Here is a 24,498-nt window from a genome sequence, read left to right as displayed (position 1 = left end):
AAGTGAGAAACTTCGATGTCAATGACCAATCTGACCGCGTCATTTTTTCGCGCTTACTCTGCTTCCGCCGAGGAAAGCTGAATTGAACACCGATCTTACATCTCCATGCGAAGTTGAATGGCGCAATCACAAGTTCCGGAGTATGTAGATCCAGAATGTAGACATGGAAACAACCGTTTCCCACGAGAAAGCTAGGAGAGGGCACGTCTGGAGATGCAGTTCCAGAGACAAACACAAATCAGCAAGAGAAGTTACAAGAGCCGAAGCCCAGCACTGATGACGCCGCCGAGCAGCCGGTGGCGCTAGAGGTAAACGGCTTACTGAAACTTCTGTTTGAAGGCGAAGCGGAAGCGTCGTGGCTGTCGTACGCGAAAAAAACTATGTAAAAGAGCTCCGAACCCTTCCTAGAGAGTTTATTGTGCAACGGTCTGCCTAATTCTTCGTCGCGTGATGGCGCCTGCCGCAAATCAAGTTCCGTTGCTAAGAAGAACCTGAGCCACGAATGCCCCGTTGCTCATGATCCCTCTCTACAGGAATGTAGCCCCTGAAGCGACCACCGCGAAATGTGCCGGTACTGCAGGGAGCTCCTCCTAGGTGTCAATCGCCATCTTTACTCCATTGGACGCTGTTTCGAGGGAACCGGCGCCGAGTAGGCGCGCCCATACAGTTCTACACCGTAATTCTCGTCTAAAACTCTACATTGGAGTGGGTTGCGATGGATTTGGAAAGCTATCACTTGAGCGGAAAGTGTCTGCTCGATGGTATCCGATGGTATCCCGTGTACAGAACTCGGACTTCAACCTGTGTGAACTTTCGAACTTTCGGTGCTTCACCTTCCAAACCACCCCCCCCCCCCCCCCCGCCCCGGTGAAAAGATGATACGACCAAAAAAGACGTATGTGGCGCGACGGACGGCAAGCGCAGAGCAGGCGTGGGAGAGCGCGATGCAAACAGAACAGAAAGAGCTGTCTGCCGGGGCCTTTTCTAGTGTTCTGAGTTTTAGGCCATAACTGCGTAAAGGAAAAAATGGACAATAACATTTACCGCTTAAATGGGCATAAACACATTAACGCTATCTTCAAACCCAAAAGGCGGAACTTGCGTCCGCAGCAGATTTTTTTTTTTAATCCATGCTTGCGTGTGAACTAGAAAGAGACTGTGGAGGAACACCACACAATGGACCAAGCAATACCAAAAACTTGTCAACTGAGAGATGGGAGGTGGCCTGTCCCACTTATTAGTAAAAAATCATCATCATCAGCGTGACTACATCTACTTCAGGACAAAGGCCTCTCTCATATATCTCTAATGAAGTCGGTCGATGTGAAGGCAAACGTAGCACGTAGCGGCAGAAATTTAGGGGCGCGGTTGAGATTAATCAGTTTGGGGGGATACGGTGGTCACAGCACGCAAAGGGCAGGGTTAATTGGCGAGATATGGGAGAGGTCTTTAGTCTGCAGTGTGCATAATGGGGTTGATGATGATGATGATGAACCTTGATCTCCGCCAGCTGCAAGCACCTCATCCCGTGTTGATGACAGAGGCACACTGAATCTCCCGAATATGTGGGAAAGCCGCGCTGGCCGTTCGCGCGCCGAGGCGGTCTACATTCCCTGAGCACCGCCGACGACGCTCCCCTTCTTTCAGGAGCAGTGGGGGGTGGACCGGCAGACGCCGCGGGACAGCGGGACTCCGCTCCCTGGTTGCCTGGGCTCTCTGAACATCCGGTCGGAGAGAAACAGACTCAGACAGTGCCGTTTGAACGCTTCTGCTAAAATTGCATACGTCTGGTTTTCTTCGTTTAAGAAGGATTTCCAATAACCTTCGCAGGCTAATAAACCTGCCCCTTTGTTTTCTTCTATACTGTAGTGCCGACTGAAGTAAAAACCTAGGCTTTGCCTTCAATGCGATGGGCAGCTTGAGAGCCTGAGCTAGAGCTGGAGCCTGCGACAGTCGAAGAGGCTCTCAAGAAAGTCATGCGCCAGATCCACGCGGCTGCCCGAGCGCTTATTCACCGGGCTCCTCATCCCTGCTCTTCTGGCTCAGAGACTAACTAGCCGCTGCTGCGATTCAAGGAAATAATAACGCATTATAGCGACAACCACCGCCTTTTCCCGGCCCCTGCAAAGGGGCTGAGTAAGACGGAGGAGCGAACTTTAAGGCGCCTGCAGACAGGTACTCTACTCTGTCCTGCAATCATAAAAAATTACGATCCTAACACGGATGGGCGATGCCCGCACTGTGGGAAGACCTGTGATATCTTCCACATGGTGTGGGCATGTACTCAAAATTCACACCTCCCCCCTTCCCCTACCCCTTCCCGAGAGGCATGGGAGACTGCCCTCCTCAACTGCTCCTCGCTTGAGTCCCAAAGAGCTCTGGTGAAACGGGCTAGAGACGGGGCCTCGTCATGCGCTGTCCCGGACTAGGGACGCCGACCATGCAGCGGGGCCACTCTGTGGTACCCAAACTCTATTTCATGAAATAAAAGTTTTCACCACCACCACCACCACCTCTCTCCGGTCGAGACCGAGTAAAGTTCGCAATCTGGCCCATGCGAAGCATTATAAGAAGGCATATATGAGGATCTAGTATGGAACAGTTCGGTCCCACACCTTTATCCACGCATTTGATACCAGAAAGGCCGAAAACCAGGGCGGGTAAACGTTTTACCCTTAGGAAGCCGGCGGGTACCGGACTGCACTGGGTGCTGGGGATCGAGCCAAGCACGTCCGGATTGCGAGGCGGATGCTCAACTAAACTTGAAAGCGTAGCAGCACGAAAAAACGGGGACAAAATAGACACCGGTACGACAGGACATATGCTGCACTTCCAACTGAATTTCATTGCGGAAACCAAAGCTTAAGTACAGCGCTACTATCGTCTCGTGGCAATCAACAGCAATGGTCGAAAAACGCCAGTTCATTATCAAGAAGAGACAAGGAAGCGGGGCTAACACAATGATCACCTACTTTTCTAATCTGATATGCCTCAATAATCTCTCTTTCCATTCGATCCTTTCCATGCCCAAGAAACTTAGTTTTCCGAAAAATGGGTTTACACTTACAGTCCCGGCAGTGGATAGCTCTAGCAGTGGATGACTGCTCTAGCAAGATGATGCATACTTACTTCTTATCATTACCTACTGCATAAGTGTCTGGGGTACCATAACAAAGCATAACAAACACAAGATATTACTTGCACAAAAACGTGCTGCCAGATTTATTACAAATGTTCCCTGGCATTGCCATGCGTTTCCTTACTTTAAGCAATATAATATTTTGTCTGTTGATATATTGCACCCGTTCATACTGTTATGTGCATACAAAAATGCAGTTAAAACAAATAATCAACTGTTCCTTCCAGCCTTTAATCTACATCAATATACACCAGTGTACAAAACCCGATGTCTTTTACCTTGGCTTCTACCCTTTTGCCGTACTTTATATCGTAAACTGTCCTTACCTATAACCTAGGAAATTATCTTAACATATTGGCAGCAAATAAGGTTTGTATACAAGACATCTCAAAGGAACAGTTACTACCTGTCATGTGCATTTTTCAATCTATTGTGGCATCATTGTGAATAGGTTTGGTGTATTGTATTGTATATTGTTCCTATTATTTATGTGCATCTCTGTTGTGTACGCGGTCAAGATTATACTGTTTTCCTTTTTCTTTCTTTATTTTCATGGGGATATTAAGCTCACCTGAAGCCTGATGTTCGCGAAACACACTGCTGTTGTTGTATTCATGGGGCACAGGGTGCTACTTCAAGCTGCATTATGCAGTTTTGGCCCAGTGTCCCCTTTTTCCACTGTAATGTGAGTGGAGAAATAAACTTTAACTTTCAATAACAGAGCCTTTGCGGCACCCCTAAAGACCGAAAGGGGTAAAAACGTTAGGTCGAGGGTTGACTTTGCACACACTCAGAGCTTAAGGGCTGCCATAAGCGCTTCACGGCGCGACTAAGAAACAAACCACGGTTGTTCGGTTACTTTTGGCAAAGACTGTAAGTGCAAGTGGGGTCGACATGCTAAAAGCCGTACTTTCGCACAATATTTCGTGCTTAGCAATGCTAAACCGCTAGCCATTGTTTTAGAGTAAGAGCTCTACTTCACGACAGAAGTTGCAAAAGCAGGGCCACCGCTGTAGCCTTGACCTTTAGTAAATAAATAAATAAAATTGTAAAGAGGAAGATTGGCAGCGGCGGCAGTCGCATTGCCAGCATATGACGCGAGATCGTTGTGTTGATGAGCAGAGTTCGGACCACCATTCTGGCTAGCGGTCCTTAGGCTGTTAACCCAGTGAATCCTGTTACAATTTGGTGCAAGTGCTGTAAGTATATCTCCGTACCTCTAAATATTTCCGCGACTGGGATTCTCTCCCGTTGCGGCGCCGACAGATCAGGTTCGGTGGCCACAGCACGAGAGCACGCAGTAGATCACGCCTCGTGTTCAACGGGAACACATTCTCCCGCTGTGCATTGCACATCGTCGTCTTCGTCAACTTCCACGTGCGGCGCGAACACATCAGATCAGATTAGCCTCGATCAGAGCTTAGCCTGAGTCTAACATCGAGGACACACGTGCCGACGACCCAGAAAAACAAACCATTAGCTAACCAGGATAAGCACATGCTTTCGCAAGTCTACTCGGTTTAATTACGTTAAAACCCGTCCTTAGTTCTTACTCACACGACATATCCGAGAGCCTTGATCATGACCTTAAGGTACGAGTTTCAGATCTAGAACAGATTTGTTGAAATCATTTTTTCAACAACTATTGCTACAACTACTATTACTAGCCGCAGACTGTTTTCACCGTCATTGAAAGTTTCCGTATGCTTCAATTCCTTTTCTCTCACCCCTCCTGACAGACAAACTAATAGCACGTGTGGCGCTGCGGGGTAAAGAAATAAATCGTTTTAAAGTCGTTTCAAGAGCCCTTCTCACCATTGGAACTGACAACGTTCACTTTATCCGGGGAAGGTCCTTTGGTTACTTGATGGACGATTGTGCTGGAAAGGAAAAATAAGTATTTATGTTATCATACTACAAGCCAAACCCTTGGTTCAGGTAAGTAGAGTTTTGCGGAAGGAAAAGTATCAAGCTCTAAAATAGCAAATGCATGAAATTTGTGCAATGCATGCAGTACACTTGAAATGCAAAAGAACAATACGCGAAACAAGAAGCCCCTTAATAACGAGCAGTTACTCATTGGCATCCACCCTAGCGCAGGCATACGGCTACAAAGGAATCTGCACAGCTTTCCGAAAAACTTCGCAGTTAAAAAAAAATTGTCCTGGTCCACGTTTCGAACCCCGGACCAGCGCTTCACAGGAGCAGAATCTCTACTAGCTGAGCTAACTGCGACGCAAGCTGAAGGTAGGGCGAGAGCTGCGAAGTTTGCGGGAAACTTCGATTGCGAAGTTTCTGAGAAAGCTGCATAGCTTTCCTTTGTAGCCGTGTGGCAGTGCTTGGGTGGATGCCAATGAGTAATTACTCCCTTATTAGAAATATACTCCACCTTTAGGGCTTCTCCTAAAACATTTCACCAACAGTGAAGCCACTTAAGCTGTGAAAAAGAAGGGTTTTGAGAACATTTAATAGTTTCGAATAACGAATAAGAGGTTCTTCTATTCGATTCACTGAATGAACCACATATTGCATGTAATAATTTGCGAAGTGATTCGAGCACGATCTAGTATTTTCGATTAATTTTTCATATAAAGTTTTCATCGAAGGATGTTTCACTAAAAGTTCAACTTCGGTGCCGCACAGTTAGCGGCCACTATTGGAAAAGACGCCCAGGGTTCAGCTGTCCAATCAAGTCCTGGCGTGCATAAGAATCATATAAGGTGTTTAGTTTAGGTGACACGGCAGGGGTCAGGCAAGCTAAACAAACCCTGTTTTGAAGCCCGATCTTGGAGGTCATGGCTGTAACGTAATTCCCGCCCCTCTAATCTACTGATATGCAGAGCTAGATGATTCGCTGCAGTGAACAGTAGTGAGAAGTAATTTCCTTATACGCACAGCTTGTAAGTTATAGAGGTAATGTACTGTCATCGTGTTGCGTACCACTTAGCTAAGATCGACGTTGCTTGTTTTGAGATTTATAGCTTTATCTCAATACGTTATAGTGCCGTACTGCAAGACAGTCTGTAGCTCTGTGCTGTTTCGCCCAATTTATTAAGTTTCTAAAAGTCCTTGCACCCCCAGTGACTACAGGTAAAAATGTCCGATTCGTATTCGAATCGGTTATATTGAAATTTATTCATAATGGATTTCGTGTTTACCAACTGTACTCTTAATCAATCATGCTGCATGCGATTCCCTTTTGAAAAGGTAATACTCGCACACTGCTGAAAAAATACACTTCAAAAAGCTATCATAAAGTTTCTTTATTTAATAATGTCAGTTGGGAAGAAATTGAAATTATCAATTTGAAGGGCAAAGTGACGGTTGTGTACGCGTTTTTCACAAAAAAAACGCCGTTGAGTAATATTGATAACTTTAGAAGCGTTTTCGCGCAGAACACCGATTAGGCAGTCGGGTATCTGTCAGATGGAGTGTTATAAAGGACCACAAGGCGCAATATTTGACTGTGCATTTGTAAAGTCTGCTTACCATTGTATTCCTGTATTAACTGCGCTTAATCTCATTCACGCTTTTCGCAATTATATTTGAGAGAATTAGTTTTATCTACTTGTTCCTCAATGCCCTCTTAAGTATGTGGATTCCGCAGCAAAGAAACTTCCAATTCATATATTACTAAAAAATTGCACACTAATACATTAGTTGTTAGACTTGCGTGTTTCAGGCGTTTTCTTTATAACCCACAACCCACAGTTTTCGTAACGCTTCCGACGAAAGGCACGGGATGAGTTCTATGAGAGTAACAGTGAGGGTGTAGAATTTCGCCTAGGAATCGAGGAAAATGTTTTAATCAGTTTGTTTCTTGCAGAGCGTAAAATTACGGCTTTTAGCGATGGTAATAAACACAAGCGTCGTATACATCGTGTCGTCACTAGGAGCTTACAAGGGGCGTAGCGAAACAACTGCATAAAAGTTTCTTAGCGACCACACCCCTTGAGATGTTCCTTGTGTACGCGTGAGATCAAAACATTAAACAGCACGCATGCGTTCCTGCAGTGCGGTAACCTTGGTTTTTTTGCCCGGCGCTTGCAGAGCTTGAAAACTAACTGGAGAAGAAAAAGTGTTATCAGAATTCTTCAAATGAATTCAGCCAACAGCCACTGATACTAGGAAAAACATCGGAATTCTTTTTCAATTTGAAGTTTTAATTAATCAGAAAATGACAGTGTAATTTTTTTACTACGGGTAACTACAAGTTATTAGACAGCAAAAGAGAAAACAACCACATGGCGCTGCTCGGATCCGAAAACACGACTTTCAAATTTTGTGTACGGTGCTCAATGTACTGAACGACGGCGGCAGCTGCCAACAACTCCTACTTTGCGGGGCATACGTTGTTCCTAGTAACCTCACCTTCGCAATTATCGGCGGCTCCACACTCGTAGCGGTTGGCGTCGTTCCTGAAACCACCGCGAGTGTCACGTGGAACGTGAATGAATGGTCAGCGTGAAAGGTAGGCGAGAACTCGCTCATGATTCCTATGGTATCAACACTGTCATAACTGAGGCCACCTTTAAGCTGTTATGCAGGAAAGGGTTAGGTAATTAGGGGCTCGTTATGACATATTCATGAAGTGAGGCAACAGCCACCGAAACGAGGGAAAGAGCTGTGGATCTTTTTAATTTGTTGTGTTGTTCATCAATCCGGCTTAAATATACTTGATGAAGAAAAAACAACGGCATGACGCCTGTTGGATCCATATCCATTACCTCAGAATTTCCTCTAGACGAACTCAACTATGTCGGTGGCATTCAAATCTTCTATACTTACGGTGGTATCTACGTTGCCTGTAACCAAGCCTTCAAAGTGACCACCTGCACCACCCTAGTCTTTAGCGGCGGACGTAGTACGTGTTCCACAGTGAGTAGAAGCTCTGCGAGAACCCGCTTAAGCTACCCATGGCATCAAGAACCACGCTATATTCAAGCTTTTCAGCAGACAGGAAACCAGGGAAACCATAGGTGAATATTTTTGTTTTTAATTTATGGCGTTCATCAATCGAAAATTGATAGCGTAATTTTTTTCTTGTACTCTAAGCGCAATGGAAATCAACGTGAAAATAACGCGCTTGAACATCTGACCACCGCACACTGCATACCAAGGTCATAGATAGCGGTGTTTTTGAGAGCGGTACTCGTTAGTGCAAGTTGAGTTCAGAGGTAGACAAAACAGTGTGAATAAGCGGTTTCAGCATTCTGTGTAAGAGATTTGCTGCAAGGAAATGAGAACGCGATGCCCTGAGCAAGCAACTAGACCTCTCGGTTCGTGTCACAGTAAAATAGTACTTTAAATTTCAGTTGTTTTTTATTTACAACAATACTTTGCAGGGCCCGAGATGAAAAATATGCTGTTAAACAGCGTGATGGTGTCTTCGTACATGGCGACTATCTGAAAGATTGCTTTGGTTCTGCCGATATCGCACGAGAAATTTGCAGTCATCTTGGATCTCAGCTTACTCTCGCTAGGTATTTTATATTTCTGAAGCGTCGCAAAAAAAATTATTTACGACGTTATGTGGAATCAAGAAGCGGAATCGAACACCTAGACATAGAGATTCTGATAATTCATTTTAGCCCATTACAAATTTGTCACAAAGCTGATTTGAAACGTCTACACTGACTATGGCACGAGAGCAGTGGCTGAGCATTTCAAGCTTAAAGCCAGAAACCAGTGCCCACATTTTCAGAATGATCGTCTTGAATAGGTCAGAGAGAATTGGCTACATCGCAAAAACAGCTGCGTGCAATTATATGAATTACGGCCGACCGTGATGTGCGCTCGTGTACCTTGGTAGCGCAGGATGTGACATTTGATCGGAATGAAAATTTTTCCAGTAGTAAGCAGAACTCACTGCGCTGAATGCGAAATGAGCAGACAGCGCACACAACAAGATGTTACCTTTCGGTACCGTTGCTATCTCTCAGGGTCCACACGTAAGTAACGTTGCCGCCGTCCGGTTGGTACTGCGTGAGGACACCGTGCAAACAGTGCGGCGCACTTTGACCGTCAGGAGGAGCCGAAGCGTAGATGGCCGTCATGTTGCGGAAGTATCCAATCATCTGCAGTCAAGTTGAGTGGACGACATTTAGAAGCAGTATTATCTGCCTGCCTTATTAGTGCAAGCTGCAGAGATTGTCCTTGTGTATCGCTGACTTCCTTTGGATATTAAACTTGCTCTCCAACTCCACCGTGCCTCGTATAGCCAAGAACATAGTTACTCTCTTTCTCTTGTGACGACAACGCGCTTAGCTTCTCATGTAATTCCCATTAAAAAAAAACGAGATACACTGTCACAAGAATGCATGGCACCAAGAGGACTTTAGATGGCAGTTGTAAGAAAACGCCAGATTTCATATCTTGTATATTCTCTCCGTACATTATTTACTCTGAACCTTCATCACCATTATTAGTATTTTGGATGATAACCCTGCTGTAGGAAATACATCGGATCTACGAAGACCCTGTTTCTACTCTCATCGCTATATGTGCCAGCTTTCTTTGGGAATAACAAAAACATTTTAGTGAAGGTTTCTAATTTATGTCCAGTGGGTACAGTTATTCTTGTTAGTTCTAGACTTTTATTCTTTTCTATAAATGTTTCGAACCTTGGCGCACAGGATGTTTCTTGGCTAACTCTGAAGGTTTCAGTGAACTAATAAACTTTAAGTGTATATAGCTTCATATAGCTTATTATGCAAACACATGTACGTACTGATTTAAGATTTACTGAAAAGGACTAGGAAAAATAATTCCTCAATACTCAAAATAATACAAAACAAATATTTGGCTTACTGAGAAAAAGATATTTGTATGTTCTGTCCAGGTATTCTGGTTTGAATAAGTATGCATTAATAAATATATTAATTGTTGCCATGTCCTTGCTGCAAGTGTAGCGCATCTCGTTTAGCTTACAGGAGTTGCAACTGTATGCAGAAAAATTATTTAGCCAGAAATGTGGTAGGAGCCACGAGCATGCCAGGAGCATGACGACACCAGTATGCCACGAGCATGGCAACATGAGGTAAGAGCTTTCCACTCAGACCATTCGTCTTTGTTAATATCCGCTGTCCTAAGTTTTGAGCCGCAGAAATGTGATATCCCCTAATGTACTGCGGTAACTGAAGCCTCGGCAGCATGTCCCGGTGGAGGTCTAAGTTCTCGCCCGAGTACGACGGTTTCGCTCATTATGTGCTCATTTTTTTACTAACCCTTCATTGTCCCTTTGAAAAAAAAAGAACTTTCGGGTTTTTATTCTTGTTTCAGACAACGAGTTACTTGTATTTGTCTGTTACTTGTTACTTGACAACGAGTTACTTGTATTTGTCTGTTACTTGTTACTTGACAACGAGTTACTTGTATTTGTATTTGTCCTAAGGGAGAAGTTAGATAGATCGGTCTTTCAAAGCAACATCTGTAAGCCTTGTAGAAGGGTCTCCTTTGACTTGCAGGGCATAAAAAAATCTTGCAAGATACTTATAATGCGTGCTTATGATATAATATTCATGTTGCGAAGAATATATCGGGACAGTTTGCAAATGGTATAAAAATTGCCTGCAGTTTACCTCGGGTTAAAGCTCGAGGATTGCGAAAGCAACATCTGCGCGTTGCCATATATTGTTGCGTGGGCTACATTGCCCGCAATGTCTCCGTTTCGCGTGCTCTTGCACGACCATACTACGCATGCACGAGGAGCAAGTGACGTCACTGCCGCCCTCGCCTTCCTTTCCTTCAAATGATCGGAGTGTAAAACGTTGACAACGCCAACGCCAATGAACACAATGAACACCGATGGCCTATGGCTTCAGCGGCGCGTTTCTGGCACAGCCTTGTCAATGCCTGCAGCTCAAATCTCTGTCTCATCATCCCATTTACCTATAAGTACGATTCAGGCATCCACTGACCCAGGGAGCCATTATGAGCACTTTCTTTCCTTACAATGACCGGAGTGTAAAATGTGGCCAACGCCAATGAACACAAAGAACGCCCACAGCCTGCGGCTTCAGCGCCGCGTTTCTGGCACAACGTTGCCAATGCCAACGGATGCAGCGCACACCTCTCACTACCGCTACTTAGCTTAAAGCATGGTTGGGGTGTCCACTGTTCAGAGAGGGCAGTTATGCGCCTTCCCTATAGCTCAGCTGTCCATCGAGATGTGGACACCGCCCTCACCTCACGCTAAGTACAGTCGGGGACAAAAGTCTCCGGACCACGTGTTCCTCAAACGAAGCTTATAGCTCTACTATCAGACAGCGGCTGGAGACCGCACTTGTAGAGATGAAAGAGGAAAAAATTAACTTTTACCTCCACAAGTGTGGTCTCCAGCCGCCGACTAATAGCAGAGTTATCGGCTTCGTTAGAGGAACACGTGGTCCGGAGACTTTTGTCCCCGACTGTACGAGGTCTGTTAGAAAAGTATCCGACCATTGGCCTAAGAAAAAAAACTGGCTTAACTGGAGCGTTGGAAACCTAATCACCTACAAAGTAGTCTCCTTGGGACTCCACACACTTCTCCCAGCGGTGCTGCCATTGTTGAAAGTATTCCGAAAAGGCCTCTTTCGGAATGGAGTTTAGCTCAGCGGTCGTTGCAGCCATAATGTCCTCTCTTGTCTGAAATCGCGCTCCTTTCAATGTCCTCTTGACTTTGGGAAACAGCCAGAAGTCGCAGGGGGCATATCACGAGATTTAGGAGTCTGTTGAACTACAGTAGTCTGGTTTTTCACCAAAAAAGCCTGAATCAAGTGCGAGAAATGTGCAGGAGCATTGTCGTGATGGATGCGCCAATTTCCTGTTGACCTCAACTCCGGTCTCTTGCGCCGCACAGCACCACGTAGGCGACGGAGGATGCCCCTGTAGTACTCTTTGGTCAATACCTGACTCTGTAGGGTGTGTACTCGTGGTGTGCCACACAGAGGGCATCAAAGAAAGCTGTCAGCATCACTTTTACATTGCTGCGCACTTGGCGGGCCTTCTTTTGTCTCGGTGACATGAAATGCTTCCACTGTGACGACTGGGATTTGGTTTCCGGGTCGTACCCACTCAAGACTCGTCACCAGTGATTATGGTGTTTATGAAGTCGGGGTCACTGTTTGTGGAATCTAGCATGTCCTGCGAGACTTCAACCCGCAGCTGCTTTTGCTCCGCCTTGAGCAGCTTCGGCACGAATTTCGCCGCAACTCTCTCCATGGCCAAATCTTCGGGAATAATGGAATGTGCAGGAAAATTGCTGATGTCCACCTCTTCCACAGTTTCTCGTATAGTCACACGACGGTCCCGCATCACCACAGCGTTCACTTCGGCAATGACCTGGTCATTTCGGCATGTTGATGGCCGACTGGAGTGTGGCTCGCTCTCCGCCGATGTGCGGCCACCTTTAAATCAATTGAACCACTGTTTAATTTGTGTGCTGCTCATAGCACCTTCACCGAAAGCCGCTCTGAATATTCCGAGCAGTTTCCACTCGGTTATCATCCGGTTTCTGGCAAAATTTGATGCAGTAGCGTTGCTCCTGTCGCTCCGCCATTTTCCTTGTAACAAAAAACCGACGAGAGCACTGCGCACTGCCTCACTCAAACGCTGCGTCCCAGCGACTGACGCTATCGGTAGGCCGGAAAATATTCGTACATCGCACGAAGGTTCAACGTCGGCTGGTGCAAGCGCGCTTGTTTCATATCCATCAGGTGTTCGCAAAAAAAAAATAAAGTCGGATACTTTACTGGCATAGCAGAGCTAGGTTGGTGGTTGCGACTGAGGGAAGGATGAAAATGAAAAGTGCACGGGCCTGCCGACTGGCTCAAACCGAGCCACCACCGCTGCCAGGCGCAGATAGAACAGAGTTAAAAGATAAGAGGAAAGGAAAGAGTAGAGACGCTCATCGCACCAACCGCATCCGCCGAGGCAGACGCTGGTTGAAAAAACAGATAAGTGGCCGCAGCCCGAAGGCTGCAGCCTCCCCTGACCGGCATAGCAGAGCCACTGCCAATTTTATATACACCACAAACCACGCAGATGGCGATGCGCAGTTGCTACTAGGCATCATAGAGGGAGAGTGAGGCGGAGACTGTTCACGAGGCGATGAAGAGCGCGCGGCGGCGGCCCCGGTGGCCGGCTGTGCGCCTTGTGACGTCACCCACACCTCGCGCATGCGCTTCTTTGCATTTCCAGAGCTCCGCGAAACGGCTCGGTGACTAGCGTAGCGTTGCTTTCGCAACAATAATGCAAGCTTCGTGCATATCTTTTTTCTGGAAATAAATTTCCTCAGCAGGAGTATTTCTTTTCACGCTTTTGTAGCAAAAGCTAGACTAGCCTTGGAGGAGCACATTTCGCGGTGCCTGCAAAAACAGTCCTACGCATGCAACGTTACCGTGGCAGCCAGTACCATGGCGTCACAGCCGCTGCGCCGGAGTGCGCAGCGTTTGCGAACTACGCACTCTGACTACACGTTACAACTACACACTTTGACTGGCGACTTTGACTGCTTCTTTAGCACGACTCTCTCTCTGCTTCGATGAGTTCGGTTGTATCCATGGCTCTATTCGCAGTAATGAGGCATGTATTGTGGTCACCCACGGATGCCTTGCGTCCCTGTCGGAGCGGACCACTGTTTATTAGCCATCGTGTGCTCCGAAAGTGGGTGTCAGGCACCCGTAGGTGACCTCGTTACTTCCGCGCACTCTGACGTCATAACCATTTCGACCGACCGAAAGGCGTGACACCTGAGCTAAAAACCTTCTGTCGACAACGATGAGGCATTCAGGGCTTTCGCCTTAACAGAAAAATACATTAAGCCAAGAGTTTTCACAAAGTACGGAAAAAACAAGTAAATGTTATGTCTCCACGCTATTCAGAGAACTTAATGACGACCTGTGCAATATTGAACAAAGGAAAACAATAGTGGAAAGCATTAGGAAGTGGCGCTTAGCAGCAATGCAAGAATTACATTCTTTGTGGCTTTGCAGATGGGAACAGCCCATTTTTGTATACCTCGTGTGTCTTGCCTTCTTAGGTGTGTTTATTATGGATTACTGACATTTTTCTTTTTGTTCACTTTTTTTGACGAGCAGGAGAGAATCCTCCTATCTGATCACTGCTTTGCATAACAAATTTACTGATGATATATCCACCAACTCCCACGTCAGCCAACAAGCGCTATGTGCTTAGGCTGGCCAGCAGACATATGTGTATGAAAAAGTGGCGAATAAACTGTATTGTATTATTGTAGTGTATAACTTCTATAGCACAGTTAAAAGAGCTTCACTTATATTTCATACCCTCTCTGAGGTGAAGACCTCTAAATTTTGCCATCTAATTTCGTGCAATTCGCAAAGCAAAATTAAAAAAAAGAATAAAGATTTGAAATCAACAACAGTTCCACGCGCTATACAGCAGGTATAAATGTCCTGAAAAAAATGCTAGATAGAGATAGTTGCAGAGAGAGGGGAAAGACAGGGATGTTAACCAGAAAGGTTCCCCTCATTCCCTTCCCCCTGCACGGGGGAAGGAAATGAGGGGAGTAAAGAGCGAAGAGAGAAGGAACGGGAAACACAGCCATAATCTGTTAATCTAGGCAGTCTCTCTCAGAAAAAAAAAACAGTGCCTTCTAAGCCTTGATGGCACTCGACTGTACTCATGGGGGAAATCAATGCCAAGGTAGGGAATAGGTATGCTAGAGACCAGCCAGTAGGCGACTATGGCACAGGTTCTAGGAATAGCAGTGTAGAATTATTGGTGGAGTTCGCAGAAAGAAATAATTTGCGGGTCACGAATACCTTCTTCCAGAAACGAGGAAACAGGAATTGTACATGGGAGAGTCCTAAAGGTGAGATTAAAAATGAAACAGACTTCAAACTATGCGCTCACCCTGGCATCATAGAGGTACAAGAAAAATAGTGGATAATCATCGATGCCACGTTCAAGCCAAATACCCGGGAAAAGCACATAGGAACGGCACAGATGACTCACCTCTTATGGGATTTATCTAAAACGGAAAAATCTTTGTCATATATTGCCAAAGATGGTATACTGAAACATGAACTACCGCTTTTACTAATATGGTAGGCCTCAGCCAATTCTCGCGCAAGCGTGCATACTAAGTTTATACATTAAGTGTACTATGTATATTAAGCTATATACTTCTTCATAAATTCAGCAATAAAATTCCAGTAAGAAAGGATGTCAGGCAGGAAAACGCGATCTCGTCAATTGTATTCACCACCTGTTTACTCGAGGTATTCAGTGGCCTAGATTGGTAAGAGTTGGTGATAAGAGTTAATGAATGGTTAGTGTGTGTTCGCTGATGAAACTGGCTTGCTAAGTCACTTAAGCGATGAACCGCAAAGCATGGTCAATGCGTCAGACAGGCACAGAACAACGGTGGGCCTAAATATTATTATGCAGAAACCAAAGTAATGTTCAACAGTCTAGCAAGGGAACAGGCGTTTACAGTTGCTACCGAGGTGGTGGAAGTGGTCAAAAAATTTATCTACTTAGGGCAGGTAGGGACCGCAGATGCGAATCACGAGAGTGAGAACTAGAAAAACAATAACGTGGTGAGCACATTTTTCAGGTTCTCTCAGTTCACCTTTATCTCGCAGTATGAAAGTACATAACATCTGTGTCTTAGCGGTACTTTCAATAAGGCAGAAACGTGGAGGCCAACGAAAGGGGTTCAACTTAAAGACAGCGCAGCGCGTTAGGGAAAGAAAAATCGTAGTAGGTACAACGGTGACATAAGAAGAGGGGCAGAGTGGGTCAGGGATTATACGCGGGTTAATGACATCCTACTCGAAATGGACTTGGGCAGGGCACGTAATGCGAAAGCAACATAAGCGATGGTCATTAAGGGTAACACACTGAATTCCAACGGAAGGGAAGCGTAGCTGTCCGCAGCAGAAAGTTAGGTGGGCGGATGAGATTGAAGAGTTTCTGGGGATGGTTTGGCCGTAAATTTCACACGGCAAGGTTAACTGGAGAGATAAAGAGAGCGGCCTTTCTACTTAAGTATGCGCAGTGAGGCTGATGATGATGATGTGTTATTTTGGTGTACATAACTATCTAAGCATCCTACAGCTTTCAAAAGGAATGAAGCCCTGGACAGCGGTATCGTAAGAAGGGCACCTCTCCTTTTACTTATGCGAAGTTTTATTTACAAGTTACATATTAAATCAAAACCTGTTGTCATTTTCTAAAGCTCGTTGATGACGAAAGTGGTGCACCCTCTACAACACCAACATTTTCTATAAAATCTTATTAGTACAGAAATAAAACATTGATGAAAGAATGGGGGGAATGAGGAACAGTGCATACAACGAAAAAATATAATGAAAAAAGATTGCACTTCACTGTCTTCAATTTCAGTTGTAAAAACCGTCTGTTCCAAAAGCACACTCTCACTAGTGGAGCTAGTTGCAACCTTTTCCGTGGTTGCCAACAAATCAGACTCGTTAGTCTTCCAACCAGCCTCTCCGGGGTTAAGCTTCACAGGCTCCGTGACGTCGTTCAAACGCCGAACTGCAGCAAGCTTTCTCTCAGGGATTGCATACTCTCTTTGAAAAGCCCTTTCCGCCTCTTCCTCTCTCGTCTCCGTTCTCTTTGTCTTTCTGTTTCTGTTGCTTGTCGCGCTTTCCTTCTTTTCGGCCCCCTCTCTCTTCTGGTCCACTCATTAACGCAGCTCGGCTCCGGTCATCCCCATCTGGTTGCCAAGCTCTACTCGCTCCTTTAAGCTTACATTTCGATACCAAACAAATAAAGACAAAGGATACTCCACACGGTGAGCCTCACTAACCGCTTCAGCACGGAACCACACAGTATCGCTCTGCTGCTAGCCCTGCTAACACGACGAGGTCGTGAACTCCTTCCGACTCTTTCTCCGTTCTCTGCGCTTACAAGCACCAAACTTACTGTCGCGGACCCCAGAATATAGGTCCACACTTCGCGCACTTTAGCATACGTTCCCAGACACCCCTAGAGCGTGGGAGGGGGGAGGGCGCAGCGGTCTCGGATTCAACGGAGACGCCCTCACCTCAGCGTGGCAAGCTCAGCAGAGACCCGCTACCAAGTGATAAGAGGTTTGGTCGTTTGGTGCCCAACTTTCGCCAGCCGCAATCCAGAGAATGCGTCGGAGCCAAAGGTTAACAAACAAAACAAAGTTGATACAGCAAATAGACGATACTGAGGGTTTCACAATTACTCGTACGCGTACATACAAAGTGATCAGCAAAACAATGCAACCGGGGCAAATTACAATAGATTACAATACAGATGAATTGTTGCATTGAAAGTGCACTAATACAAGAGAGAGGCAACAAACAAACACAATTTGTTCACCGGGACTGCGACAGTCCGACGCGCAGACGAGGAGGAGGAAGAACATTTACTTCCGCCGATTATGGCGTGGCAGCCACCTCCAGGTCCGCGCGCAGGCGTCCGGGGAGCAGTCTGCACTGTCCCTCTTTCGCCCTCTGGCACCCGTCCAACTCCTCCACAGGGGCGAGAAGAAATTTCGAGCTTGGAGTCTCCTCCAGTCGTACGACTCCTTTTTACTCAGGGATCTATCCGGTGGCGGATCTATCCTTCGGTCTTTCTTGATATTTTCGGTTACGTCCGTAAACGTACCAATACTTTCTTTGCTTTTAGATGATGTTGTGGACACCGTTTATAAAGCTTTTTAAAATGATCTATAAACGATGGTTGTGGAGGCGTCCGCAGCACCCCGAGGTAGCGAGGAGCGGGCGAGCATGTGGGCAGCCTCCTTGCCGGCGCGATCCGCGTGTGCTGGCGTCCAGATTATAGTCTAGCTTTCAGCGAGAGAGGACTCGTTCAAAATTTTGGCAGCACGATTGCTGACTCTACCATTGCTAAAATTCCTAACCGCCGGTCTGCTATCGCTGACGACGTGCTTCACGCCTAGTCGTGCAATGGCAATGGCTATTGCAATCTCCTCCGCCTCTACCGGCGGTAGATCTCGGTTTCTTTCGATTCCTATGGCGATTCCGGTGTCTATTAGGGCGACTGAGGTTAAGTCGCCTTCTTTTCTGATCGCTGCATCGATGTAGGCGACCGATCCCGGCGGGACTTTGTCCAATTTGTTAGCGAGGTGCCTAGCTCTGCTTTTCCTCCTTCCCTCGTCGTGTACGGGGTGCATGCTCTTTGGTATGGGCGAGACGTATAGATGCTTTCTGATATCTCAATCTATGCTTTCTCTGACACTTCGCCTTCCCCGGGCTCTAGTAGGTTTACCCAGTCGAGGATTTGTCTACTCGGCCTCGTTCCTGCGAGTCGCTCTCTCTGGGATATCCTGACCGCCTCAGCCAGCTCTTTCCACTCATTATGCAACCCCATTTTCTCTAGAATGTCGTTAGAAGTAGTTATGGAGAGCCCTAGAGTGCACTTTGTGCATCATTTAATTATGGTGTTTATTTCCCGTTCTTCGCTCTTGTTGATATTTAGGAATGGAGTCGCGTAGCAGATACTGCTCGTGACAAAAGCTTGTACGAGTCTTAGTCTACTAGCCTCCGTGAGGCCACTCCTTCTTTTCGACGTCTTAGAAACTCTGACTACGAGTTCCGCCTGGTCTTTAAATTTCTTAATCAGGCTTTTTTGTTACTACCCTTGCAGTTGATAATCATACCTAATATTCTAATTTCATCTACTTTCGGGGCTTCGTTGCTGTTGACTTTAATTTTGATATCTGAGTTATCTTCCCGCTACTGCCGGTCATTACCAGGAGCTGCAATTTTTCTGGCGAACCGCATAGACCTAAGTCCTCTGCGTGTTTGCTGATTATATCTGCTGCCTCTTGGACCCTGGATGTGATGTACGAGTCGTTCCCTTCGCAGATCCAGACGGTCACATCGTCCGCGTAGATGCTTAGTTTTAAGTCATCGAGATGCCCAAGCTTACGGGGGAGCTTCCTCATTACGATGTTAAAAAGGGTGAGAGCACAGCCCCCTGAGGAGAGCCTCTGTTACCCAGCGGGAACTGCTCCGATGTTAAGCTCTGAAAGCTGATGATCGCCGTCCTGCCTCGCAGGAATGATCTAATGTAGTTGTAGGTTCTTTCGCCTACTCCTAGCTCAGCGAGCCCGTCGAGAATGGCGTCGTGGGTGACGTTGTCGAAAGCTTTCTTGAGATCTAAGCCTAGAATAGCTTTCGTATTTTTTTCCTCAAGTCGCTGACTACATCGTTATGTAGTCTGAGCATGGTATCTTGCGTACAGAGGCCGTGCCTGAATCCGACCAATTCAGCCGGCCACGCATCATTCTCTTTGGTGTATGTCGTTAGCCTCCTCTGAATGAGTTTCTCTAGTAGTTTGCCTATGCAGGATGTTAGTGATATTGGAGCGGAGATTTTCTAAGCCCGGTGGTTTTCCCTGCTTGTGGATTAGGGTGATCTTAGCCCTCTTCCACTCTTGGGGTACTTGACCACTCTCCCACACCTGATTTAGATATCTGGCTAGGGCACTGATCAATTCGTCGTCCAGATTGCCGAGCATCTTGTTATTAACGAGGTCCGAGGTTCACGACAGTGCCGTTCCGCAGACTGGCGCGCGCTGCCTCGTTGGACCGCGGCTGGGAAGTGGTGTTGTCGCGGGAGTCGAGCGGGCCCGCTTCGATGAAGCTTAAACGGCGCCTCGGGCTAGTCGACAGCGGTCAACGCCCTTCTTATATAGGCTTGCTCCGCGTCTGTCTGTTCTTCGCGCCAAGGCAGGCGCGCACATACACACAGTATCGGCTGTACAGTCTCCTGCTCCTTCTTGTGCCGGGCACGTGTCCCCATTGGTCAAACAGCCGGAGTGCCTTCATGTTCCATCCAGGTCTTTCTGCTCCGGTGCCGCCACCGACGCGCGAGCGTAGAGGGGAAGGGCATCTCTTAGCACATGGAAGGCTGCGCACTATCCGCTGGCATCGAGTACAACCGTTTCCGATATTCGAGACGGTTCGACACCATGGCTGACGCAATTCCCTTGGCGTCGTACTAGGCTAGTCGCTCGCCGGGGTTTCCTTCTCCCTTATTTTGCGACGCGCGCTGGCGAGATGCGTATGAACGCCGCTGTTTTTTTTGTCTCCTTTCTAAAAAATGCGCTGAATTTAATAAATCACTGAATAATAAATCGCTGAATAAATCACTGTTTTCGTTCTTGGGTCCCTGTTCAGCATCACACACACACACACACGCACACGCACGCGCGCGCACACACACACACGCACGCACGCACACGCACACGCACGCACACACACACACACACACACACACACACACGTGTTTAGGCCACACACACACACACGCACGCGCACGCACGCACGCAAGCACACACACACACACGCACACGCACGCGCACACACACACACGTGTTTAGGCCGGGGAACAGTGTCCTTCGTTTAAAGAAACTAACATGCGGGCAGTCTTTTAAATTTATATGATCTTGTTATCAGTATTTGCACCAACGACGATGTATATGAAAAAAACTAAAATCAGGCGAATTCATTCATTCGCATAAGCTGTAGAGCTATGTATCAGGGGCCATCAAAATAACAAGAAAACATAGACACGTGTCGAACTTACCAGGTGCAGAATAATGTTGTGCACAGTCGTGCGAAAACAGTGGGTGAAAAAAATGAATACATAAAAACAAAAGGGAGACTTGATGAGAAGCTAGACTGTAGATGATATGTGCAGCCTCCGATACGTTTATTGGTTTATTGGGGTTTAATGTGCCAAAGTACTCAGGCTATGAGGGACGCAGTATGGTCAAGGGCTCCGGAAATTGCAGCCACCTGAGGTTCTTTAACGTGCACTGACATCGCACAGCACACGAGCGCCTCTAGAATTTCGCCTTCATCGAAATTCGGCCGCCGCGGCCGGGAGCGAACCCGCGTCTTTCGGGCCAGCATCCGAGCGCCGTATCCCCTGGGCCATAGCAGCCGGAGAGCCTCCGAAATGTATGTAATCAACAAAATGAATAATACCACACAAAAGGGCAATAATTCAGTGTGGCTTGCAGTAACAGTACAGGTATATTGCCTAGTCACGTACAACGTTTTTTATAAACAGAATCAAAGTACCAGTCACTGTCTCCACTGTTCTCAAGAGGTTGGTCAGAAAAATGGGGCGGTTGAGACAGGCAAGTTTGCTTACCTACACTTTGGCTTATACCTGACGAGACGGCTTTAACCTTGTGAATTAAAATTATTATCTGACTTATCGGTCGTAGTGCAATCGAAACCCAGGTACCAAAATATGGCTTTTAATTTATCAAATAAGTGGTCTGACCCATTTATATGCTTAGATAAGGGTAGGTTGGGTAGATGTGCAGTTTGAGCCTTATGGTTGTTGATGCGCAATCTAAAGGACGTCGCAGTGGAACCTATATACTGCAAAAGACAGCTGGAACATTATAGTAGGTAAATTACGTTTTCACTTAATGTTAATTCTTGCACTGTAGCTGGAAGCAGTGCTAACACCTGTCTGTGATGTCGTCATTTGTAGACAAATTTTACACCGAGATTTGTTGCTTGGTGCACAGCCAGAAAACACTGGGCGGGTGACTTTGGAAGAACTTAGAAGATCTCGCAAATTTTTAGCACGTCGCAATACACCTCGCGGTGGTTCTTGAAAGACGCCCTTTAATCGGTCACTCTGCATCATGACATTATATGTTCTTAGAATGCCTGTTACGCTGTGAGCAGAGGCCGAGCAAATTAAGACTAAATTAGGTTTTGCAATGCAGGTTCTTTTGTTTCGCACAGTAATGAATTGCGGTCACAAGCGTCTCCGCGTTTCACGGCATCGTCAGTTACCCTTGCCGGATACTTCGGTTTCGAAAGAACACAGTCAAGTTCTGCGCAATTCTTGTAAAGCGCCGATGGCTCTGAGCATATTATTTTAGTGCGGACGGCCTGACTGTAAGGGATTCTAGTTTTACAATGCTTTACATGGTTTCTGTTCACAAATTTACAAATTCAAGGCAGTAACTTCTGTTCCAAATGAAAATCGAGGGAAATTTATTTTGACAACGTAGCGGTACTTCATTACCAGGGCGCGTGCGTGTCTACAAATGCTCGTGCATTAACTTCAGAATATCTTAAGGCGAAAGCCTTTAATGCCTCATCGTTGTCGACCGAAGGTTGTCAGCAGAGGTGTCACGCTTTCCTAGTCAGACCAGAAACAAAATCATTATGCACGATGGGATCCGAGCCACCATCCTTCCGTTCCGCAACCGAGCGTGCTAATGGCTACGCTACTTCCTGCCGACGCATGTGTAGGTCTCCTCGTCTTTGACGCTGGAGAGTGTTTGCAGAAAGGCGTCTAATCAGATGGATGCCTCCCAAACGCAAAGGCTTTCGCCTCACCGCACTTTAGGTCAACAAAATGCTCCCCTCAATTTTTTCTCCAGCGCCAAAACTACACAAGACGGACGAAGCACATTTTGATTGCATGCTGCTCTGCCAGAGAAGGATGCGCTATTGGTGCTGCACTGTTCAGCGGTTTTAAACGGGCTGATTTTATTTAATATTTAAAACCTAAAGGGTGGATAACTTGATCGCCGCACGTGTTAGCCTTATAACCATTATCTTTCTTTCTACACGACCTATTGTACTGCGTCTATTGTATTTTGTTATTATTTTTTATTCAGTGATGATGTTACTGGACACCCGAGTATGTGTCATGCTTTTGGAACTAACCCATCTGAATGCCCTATCACCTGCGATATCACGCACAATTTATTGTTTACAAATTAGGCGATGGTGGCTGGTTACATGACCTTGGGCAATATGGTTATTTAGAAAGCAAGCGTAGCTGGTTTTCGCATTCCCAGGCGACGGCCGAGCCCCGACCGAAACTTCTGACATAAATCACCATTGTAGTTTGTGCTGCCCTCTCGTATGTCTATATATGTAGCGAAGTATGCGCTTGATTAAAGAAAAAACTTTTGAACTTCGCTTTAATTTCGATATAACTTCGCTGCTGTTTCGCATTTTATAGGAGATAGAACAGATGAGCGAGATACGGGAAGAGAGTACATAAAAAAGCAGATAGAAGTAAAAAAATAAAGGTAACAATAAAAAAGTAACTATGGATAGGAAAAAGTGGAAAAAGGGGAGTAGGACGCGCAGGAAAAAAAATGGAGAGTGCGCAGAACATGTAATGAGTCAACATCGTCTACAGATACTGAAGACGCGGCGGAATGGAACGAAAAACTTGCGAAAACGCGAGGCAAACGTCAGGCCAAGTTAGCGGTCAGACGAAACAGCCAGCCTGTCACATTGAGGAACAGAGAAATAGTAAACGAAAGTCAGAGCAATCCAAAGACAAGATAAAAGAACCAAGCCAAACCTCGCTCTCGCAAGTCTAACTAGCGTTAGTCTTAGTTGAAACCTTTCTAACTTTTTTAGATTCTATTGCCTCCCTACAATTCAAATCCTCCGATGAGGGAGACAAAGTTATCCGGGTGAGCACCATGACTTGTACTTTCAGGTTTCTTTGTTTTTAAGTAAGGATTCCTCCATAAATTTTTATTATTCCTTGTGGGCGTGGAAGGAAGAAAGCAACCGAAGTTGGCTCGTTCGAACGGCATTAAAATCAAACTGCTGTGGTAAAGCAGTGTACAATATGCGCACACAATGGAACCATGAAAGTGTCCTCCGAATCTGGTTTATCAGATGGTACACGAAATAATGACCCTTGTGTACTGCAAAAGCCTCACCTTGAGGACGTCCACAGGCTGACATGCTTCGATTGAAGCCCTGGCAAAGAATAAAAGCAGCATGGGACAAACGGCACAGCGAAAACTGACTCCCATAGCGACAGTCGTAGTGCGTCCGATGCTGTTGAACGTTCAGACAGAATGCTCGCCAGGAAGGCAGTGCAGCGAGTACGCCAATGCAGCTGTGACACAGATGCGTTTACGTGATCAAAACGGCCCTTACAAACCACCGCACTCATTCTCACGGCCGCGGCGTTTCCGTCGGTATCAACGACGAAGCGGTTTGAAGGAAACAGCATACCGCTATACTGATCGTCCCTCTTAAACAGCATCAGTATTTATATATTCAGAAAGAAAACAACGACAAAACATGAATTTGAAGAAGCATAGGAAGAAAAGCAACTCTTGTATCAAATTGATGACGACTCCTACTTTCACGGCTCTCCAACAGGAGTAGTCAATTTGTAACACTGGACATTTCAATCACGAGGAATAAAATGCAAAATAAGGCGTAAAATCTAAGCACGCATGTGTGAGCGAGTGACCGAAACATGAAGCGCACAAACTTCCACGCCAAAAAGAGCTGTAAGAATATCAGGTGGGCTACGCCCAAAGCTGTTTTCATAGAAGACCACTGCTGA

The 24,498-nt window shown here is 46.2% G+C and overlaps 1 protein-coding gene across 1 annotated transcript in view; it reads right to left on the bottom strand.

The window, feature by feature from the left end:
• LOC149325160 (uncharacterized) overlaps positions 1-23,953 on the bottom strand; it is a 30,370-nt gene extending 6,417 nt beyond the window's left edge. Inside the window, exons 1-3 of the mRNA XM_089562326.1 lie at positions 23,858-23,953; positions 9,056-9,216; positions 4,955-5,019 (exon numbers count right to left, since the gene is read on the bottom strand). Of these exons, the coding sequence (XP_089418452.1) occupies positions 4,955-5,019; positions 9,056-9,216; positions 23,858-23,953 (322 nt within the window). The remainder of the gene's footprint in view (positions 1-4,954; positions 5,020-9,055; positions 9,217-23,857) is intronic.
• Between the last annotated feature and the right edge of the window lie 545 nt (positions 23,954-24,498).

The sequence above is a fragment of the Amblyomma mixtum genome, chromosome 10 (assembly GCF_055824585.1).
Source record: "Amblyomma mixtum isolate Tamu chromosome 10, ASM5582458v1, whole genome shotgun sequence".
NCBI lineage: Eukaryota > Metazoa > Arthropoda > Arachnida > Ixodida > Ixodidae > Amblyomma > Amblyomma mixtum.
This window is presented reverse-complemented; position numbering and strand designations above follow the sequence as displayed.